This window comes from Protobothrops mucrosquamatus, unplaced genomic scaffold (assembly GCF_001527695.2).
Source record: "Protobothrops mucrosquamatus isolate PMUCROS unplaced genomic scaffold, P.Mucros_1.0 scaffold6855, whole genome shotgun sequence".
Lineage (NCBI taxonomy): Eukaryota > Metazoa > Chordata > Lepidosauria > Squamata > Viperidae > Protobothrops > Protobothrops mucrosquamatus.
In genome coordinates, this window is record NW_015392669.1 from 15196 (window position 1) to 22995 (window position 7800).

The 7800-nt window shown below is 45.6% G+C and overlaps 1 protein-coding gene across 1 annotated transcript in view; it reads right to left on the minus strand.

Annotated features, from left to right (window-relative positions):
• LOC107300386 (attractin) overlaps window positions 1-7440 on the minus strand; it is a gene marked incomplete at its 3' end in the record, with an annotated part of 21389 nt that extends 13949 nt beyond the window's left edge. The window contains exons 1-4 of the mRNA XM_015829721.1: window positions 7412-7440; window positions 6956-7039; window positions 4609-4722; window positions 1421-1549 (exon numbers count right to left, since the gene is read on the minus strand). Coding sequence (XP_015685207.1) covers window positions 1421-1549; window positions 4609-4722; window positions 6956-7039; window positions 7412-7440 — 356 coding nt within the window. The remainder of the gene's footprint in view (window positions 1-1420; window positions 1550-4608; window positions 4723-6955; window positions 7040-7411) is intronic.
• Window positions 7441-7800: the final 360 nt, after the last annotated feature.

The following is a 7800-nucleotide window of genomic DNA, read 5'->3' on the forward strand; positions in this document are numbered from 1 at the left end:
CCTCCTCCTCCTTCTCCTTCTTGTCCTCCTCCTCCTCCTCCTCCTTCTTGTCTTCCTCCTCCTCCTCTTCCCAAACCCCTCTCCCTTCTACCACTGATAACGTTCCCTAGTTGGGTGATAAAATGTCTGCAAGAAAACCAGAGAGAGCACCAAGGACCCCACAGTCCTCCTCCTCCTCCTCCTCCTCCTCCACCCCTTCTAGCACTGATGATATTACCTAGTTGGGTCATGAAACGTCTGCAAGAAAACGACCAAGCTCAGAGAGCACCAAGGACCCCACAGTCCTCCTCCTCCTCCTCTTCCTCCTGTCCCGCCCCCTCCTCCTCCTCCTCCTCCTCCTCCTCTTCCCCCTCCTCCTCTCTGCAAACCCCACTCCCTTCTAACACTGATTATGTTCCCTATTTAGGGTCATGAAACGTCTGCAAGAAAACCACCCAGCTCAGAGAGCACCCAGGACCCCACAGTTCAACTCCCGAGCTACACATATTCTCTTCTAACATCCAGTAGCATGCTGGCTGGGGAATTCTGGGAGTTGAAGTCCACTCATCATAAAGTTGCTAGGGTCGAGAAACACGGTTTTCTCCATCCTCCCGTCTCTTCCAATCGTATAGATTGTCAACAGCTTCTAAAGCAGCGGTCCTAGGTGATTCTGTAGACAGAGGCTTCACACCTTTGGGAGATACACCTGCTGCGTTTAGCAGACTACCAGCAGACAGCAGCGGGATCTGTGGCCAAATAACAAAAATACCTGTGGCAGGATAGCTATTCTGGTACCATCAGGTGATCAAACTCCCCCCCCCCTTAAATCCAAAGGAAGCATCTTCTAAAATGCTAAAAGACAAACTTGAATGATGAAAGAGGCTGTCGTTAACAAACACAGCAGGCGATGTATGACACATATATGATCCTTTCCTGCCTACCTAGGTGGCCATCACCAGATTTTAGACTAGCTCTTCTGATTCAGGTGAGCAACTTGCTATAGGCTTTACAAATGCCTCTTTCGAAAGAACATTACCGACGCAATGTTAAGAAACCTTCCTTTCATACAACATAACTTTTTACACAGGCAATCGCCGACTTACAACAGCTCACTTAGGGACCATCTGGGGTTACAACGGCACGGCAAGAAGTGGCTTGTGACCGCTTTTCACACTTCAACGGCCGTTGCAGCGTTCCCCACACCCATTGGTCGCATGATGGAAACCCATACGCCTGGCACCTCGTATTTATGACGGTGGCAGCTTTTACGCCCGTCTTGACAAAAGCAAAGTCGAGGGGGACAACGGTGGGCAGAAAATGGTCTTCAAAGTGGGGCAAGAGCCACCTCGCAAACGTCTCGCTTAGCGAGATGGAGAAGCCGGTCTCCACGGTGGACGTCGGCCTGCGTAAAGTTTGGGGGCGCAGGAGAGGAGCAGCTTACTGGTAGGTGATGTTGAAGCCCGTCAAGTTGTACGCAGCGTCGCTGAAGAAGTGCAGAAGGGCATAGCCAGAGCTGGCGGCCACTTCGGGGACCGTCTCGTTGCTGTCCCGTTCGGGAATGATCAGGCCGCTGGGGGAAAAACACAACAACAAGCCGACGATTAATATCACTGAACACGGGGTTGGAAACACAGGTTAAAAATGTCGTGGAATTTCCAAACACAGCAGTCCTCAACCTACGACGGTTCCTTTAGTGACTGTTCAAAGTTACACTGGGGGGGCGGAAGCGACTTGTGTACCGTTTTTCTCACTCATGACTGTCGCGGCATTCCCCGGGGAGCGGGGTCACGTGATCCAAGTTCAGACGCTTGGCCACTGACCCGGATTTATCACTGCGGCTGATAAGTCCTCGACTTGCGACGGTTCATTTCGTGACCGTTCAAAGTGACGCTGAAAAAAAAAAAAGGTGACCCTAACACCCCCCCCCCAACACCATCCAGTCAGAGCCGAAGAAGCTTCTGGGATGAGAAGCGAAACGTCTTCAAAGAAAAACAAGGAAGTCCAGGGTACTAGTTTGAAAAAGCAGAGTGTTTCAGCCTTAAATCATTTCTAGAAAGTTCCGTGAAGGTTCTGGCTTTAGGCTGGCTGGGGAATTCTGGGAACTGAGAAACACTGAGGNTTTCATGCCTAAGGCAGGACTAGAACTCACCGTCTCCTGGTGATCGGCCCAAAGTCACCCAGCTGGCTTTCATGCCTAAAGCGGGACTAGAACTCACCATCTCCTAGTGATCGGCCCAAAGTCACCCAGTTGGCTTTCATGCCTAAGGCAGGACTAGAACTCACCGTCTCCTGGTGACTGGCCCAAAGTCACCCAGCCGGCTTTCAGGCCTAATGTGTGACTAATGGCTTCCCTCTTTCTAGCTGGGTGCACCTCTGGGGATCTCAGCTGAAGGAAAGCTATCTAGACCAATACTTTCAAAAGGCCTTTTATTTCCTGCGCATCAGATACACACTTTACGTCCTTATGGGCCACTTACGTCGGGCCCTCGACTCTTTCAAGCTGAGCCCCCTGGAAGATGGGCAGCTTACAAGTACATTCAGCAAGAGCTGGCGCCGAAAAACGCCACACGCTGCTACGGTGGCTTTGTTCAGCCCTAAATTAACTTTTATTTAGATTTCTTCACTTTCAATTTGGAGGGAACGTCGCAGTGAGTGAGCGCAGGCAGCCAATCTCTCAAACAGCGTGTAGGAAAACCAACAGGTGTTTATCCCGAGAAAGGTTACAACGCCGTCGGGTAGGTGCCGGAATTACTCAGGGGGCCAATTAAATTCCCATCAATCCGTGAGGTAAATAAAAACAGCCAAGCTTCGTCGGGTTCATTATACCTGGGCGGATGAAAAGGCCACTCGAAACCTCTGCAGGATTTTTTTCTTGCTAGTGTCGAAAAAGAAATGTCGATTTTACTCCGTCAGGCAGGCTGCAGAGAGTCCTCGACTTACAAGCGTTTATTTAGTGACCGTTCGAAATTACAACGGCACTGGAAAAAAAGGGACCCGTGGCTGTTTTTCACATTTACGACCGTTGTAAGCGTCCCCGTGGTCACGTGATAAAGATTGAACCGCTTGGCAACTGGCTCCTATTTATAGGTTTTGCAGTGTCCTGGGATCATGTAATAATAATAATAATAATAATAATAATAATAATAATAATAATAATAATAATAAAGTTGGAAGGGACCTTGGAGGTCATCTAGTCCAACCCCTGCTCAGGCAGGAAACCCTATACCAGGGGTAGGCAACCTTGGCTCTTTTATGACTGCAGATGCTACTATTCGACAGGAAACCTAACAGCCTTAGTGTACCGTGCGGGTACAACATTGGTTGTCACATATTGTGTTAACAGAGATAAAAGCTAATGGACAGAGGGATCTACCACAAAATGCACCTCTTCCTTCCTTCCTTCCTTCCTTCCTTCCTTCCTTCCTTCCTTCCTCTTCTCCTTCCCTTTTCTCCCTCCTCCAACACTGGAAGTCTTTAAGAAGAGACTGGACAGCCATTTGTCTGAAATGGTATAGGATTTCCTGCCTGAGCAGGGGGTTGGACTAGAAGACCTCCAAGGTCCCTTCCAACTTTATTATTGTTGTTGTTGTTGTTGTTGTTGTTGTTATTATTATTACATGATCTCAGGACACTGCAAAACCTATAAATAGGAGCCAGTTGCCAAGCAGTTGAATCTTTATCACGTGACCACGGGGATGTTTACAACAGTCCTAAGTGTGAAAAACAGCCACGAGTCCCTTTTTTTCGACTCTTTTTCTTTCTCCCTCCTTCCTTCCTTCCTTCCTTCATTCATTCTTCCCTCTATCCCTCCCATATATCCTTCCTTCCTTCCTTTCCTTCCTTCCTTCCTTCCATCTCTTTTGTTCTCCTTCCTTCCTTCCTTCCATCCCTCCCATCTACCCTTCCTTCCTTCATCCTTTTCCTTCCTCCTTCCCTCCCTCCCTTTTTGCCTACCTTCTTCCCTCCTTCCCCTTCTCTTTCTTTTCTTTTTTTCTTTCCATTTATTTCAGTTGACCTTTCTTTGTGCCGAATTAAGACTGAACCTATCTAATGAACCTACTCGCGGTTTATCCGCTCTATTCTAACTCAGAGCAGATTTGGTTTACACTGGTAGGATAACAAAAAATTGCAGAATCAGATTCTGGTTTGTTTGTTGGTTGTTTTTTTATGCCGCCCTTTGCATCTCTGTTTCTTTTTTTTAAATTTTGTTTTGTTCTGTTTTTAGGCGTGTTATTGTGATGCTTTAATTTTAAGGCTGTTTTCCCTCCGTGTTGTGTTTTCTCCTAGATCACCTCGGAGAGGACGAAAAGTACAGAAACGCAAATCCAATCGAAAACAGATAAACATAAAATAATGCCAGCCCGCTCTCCCAGTTCTTTCTCGGCCTCCCTCGCCCAATATTGTGCGAAATGTCCCCGTTCCCATGGCAATGCTTGGTCTCCAACTAGGATAAACCCTCAAGAGCATCCAGAGATGAAAAGGCACCTCCAACAGCTCATTCCGCGGGACACCAAGCGGGCAGCTGCTTAAAAAATTAATCCGCAAACGTCCGCTTCTTTAAATCCCAAAAAAGGCAACGGTGACCTTCGCGTTGCGCGACAGCAGTTCTGGTTTCCCACCTTCCCTTACCTAAAAGCGGCCAGCAACGGAGCGTAGATGGAGTCCCCGTCGTAGACGTAAAGGTGATCCCAGCTGCACTCTGTTGCAAAATGATTAAAACGGAGCCTCAAGACCGTGTTGGGCCTGGAAAGAAGGAAAAACATGTGAAAACCTTCCCAAAAGCAAAAAAATAAAAAATAAAAATGCATCAGCGTAACTTTTCCAATTTGCACAGCATGTTGCATGCAGGACTGGCAACGAAATCCAGTGTTTGCATTTTATTTACGTCCGATTGGTAAGGTACATGATTTGGGAACACGTGTCGTGGTTCCGACAGATGAAACTCTTCGAAAGAACCTCAAGGCATTGTTTACCTTAAATGATCTTTTATTCGAGTAGTGTAATATCGGCACTTACATAATCGAAGCCAAAAACTGAATTCCCCTCCCCTGGGCGCATAGTTTCAAAGCACAATTTCCTCCTCCAATTGACAGTCATAAATCACATAAATTAGTTTGAAATGCAGGTTTTCCCTCCAGTTCTCCAGCCTGCCAATTCTTATCATCTCTGATTTCAACAACCTTGATTCTCACGCTAGGTCTAGTGTTGTTATGTCTAGCTGGACTCTCGTTCACATCCCTCCCTCCCCAGCATCATCTAACTCTAAAAGCAAAAGGAAGAAAATGGCTACACTTCCATCTGTTGTCAATGCAACAGTGTTGACAACATGGCTTTGGAGTTAGGACTAAGGTGGTTGGGCTAAATTTATCAGTAGATTAGAGTTTACCAAAGGAGATGTGTTCAAGGCTACTCAAAGTGTATTTTCTTGAGTATTTTGCTTGCTACCCAAGTTTTCCCAACCACTCCCCCGCAGTTTTATTACACCTCTTTAAAGTGGTGTTTCTCTTTTTTTCTTCCCCTTTTACACTTTTTTATTGAGCTTTAGTACAAGATAAATTGCAATGAAAATAAATATTAAAAGGGGGAAGTACAGGATTTAAAAAAAAAGGGGGGGGGAGATACTGACTTCAAACTCTTTCCAACACAGTAAAATACAAATAGGCCTAGAGTAGGCAACCTTGGCTCTTGTATGACTCGTGGACTTCAGCTCCCAGAATTCCTGAGCCAGCATGGCTCAGCTTGGAAACCTCTCCCTTTCCCCTCAGCATGGCTGGCTCAGGAATTCTGGGAGTTGAAGTCCACAGGTCATAAAGAGGCCTAGGCCTAGGCCAGAGGTAGGCAACCTAAGCTCTTTTATGACTCGTGAACTTCAACTCCCAGAATTCCTGAGCCAGCCATGCTGAGGGGAAAGGGAGCGGTTTCCAAGCTGAGCCAGGCTGGCTCAGGAATTCTGGGAGTTGAAGTCCACGGGTCAGAAAGCGGCCTAGGCCTAGGCCAGAGATAGGCAACTTTGGCTCTTTTATGACTCGTGGACTTCAACTCCCAGAATTCCTGAGCCAGTATAGGGAACTATGATCCCTTTATGACCTCTGGACTTCAATTCCCAGAATTCCTGACCCAGCATGGCTCAGCTTGGAAACCTCTCCCTTTCCCCTCAGCATGGCTGGCTCAGGAATTCTGGGAGTTGAAGTCCACGAGTCATAAAAGAGCCAAGGTTGCCTACCCCTGTTCTAGACCATCATCATCTACCTCCTGTCCACAACACAGTTCTTTCAGCAGTTCCAAGATGGCTCCACATCCATTTGCACTACTCAGGTGACCCTGAGGACACAGGTAAACCTCCAAGTGGTCTCAACGACTCTCTAAAAGGAGGCAAATGACCAGCGGTCTTCAAGGAGTATAAATCCTTCCATTCCCCACCATCCGGTCAGAGCGGAAGAAGCTTCTGGGATGAGAAGCGAAACGTCTTCAAAAACAACAACAAGAAGAAAGTCCAGTTGCCTCGTAAAAAAGCATTTTTGGGTAAACAAATGCTTGTAAGTCAAGGACTACTTGTGTACTCTTTCAAGTTCTTTCACCCTCAAAGGGTTAATTTCTGACTTGTCCAGGTCTTCCTTCTCCAAGATTTTTCCTCCTTAAGATTCTTTGGATGCTTAATTTCACATTTATTTGCATCAGAACACAACTCCAGATTCTTCAGTCCACCTCTATGTGCACATACAAAATGGAGTTTCTCAAACGTGGCAAATTTAAGAGGTGTGGACTTCAACTCCCAGAATTCCCCAGCCAGCTATGCTGGCTGGGGAATTCTGGGAGTTGAAGTCCACTCATCTTAAAGAGACCAAGCTTAAGATAGCACTGCAACAAAGAGGGGGGGGGGGAAGTAAACAAATTGAACAGCAATCTCATTATATAAAAGAATGATAAAATCCTGGACAACTCAGTTCCATAAAAATAACCAAGCTGTGTTACTCACTTTCCTTCTATCAGCCAGGTGCATTTTGTTTTGTATTTGTAATTTCCCGGCCCATCCGTTACGTATCCTGAAGGTCCGGTAAGCCTGTGGGGAAAAAAAAAAAAAGAAAACTAAAGATGTAACACTCCGTTATGACTTACAAATTTAGGCTAGCCAAAATGCCCTAAAAATAAAAGGGTCAGGATGATTAACCCCCTTCTTACGAACGAAATGGCGCAGTTATGCTTGGAATTATACAGGCCTGCTCACCGCAATTCAGAAAGAAGAATGATAGAGGGACAGCAGAAGGACGGCAAAAATGAGCAAAAGGCAGAAAGAAAGAAAGAAAGAAAGAAAGAAAGAAAGAAAGAAAGAAAGAAAGAAAGAAAGAAAGAAAGAAAGAAAGAAAGAAAGAAAGAAAGAAAGAAAGAATTGAGGGAGGAGGCGGTGTGTGTGTGTGTGTCTGTTGTTGCAAACCTTGAATTAAGCCTAATGATTTTGTGCATGTCGCAATTGTACAATTTGCCACTACCAGAAAATGCAGGGATGGCTTTAAAAGCAGAACGAGGGTTAAGAACAGACCTGGGTACAAGCAGCCCTCAGCTTACGAGCCCAGAATGTAGGTGAGACATTTGGGTTTTTTTGTTTTTTTAACGTTTTTTATTTATAATACAGTTAAAAACAAAGATGGACGTAACGTGACATTCCAAAATAAATATTCCTAACAATTTGTTCCTCTTGATACATATAATTAATACATAATTCTTGATCTCTATATAAACATATTCTTCTATACAATAAAGTTATATATACAGTTATATATCATTCTATCTTAACGCTAATTTAAAACCCGAGCAGATCTCCTC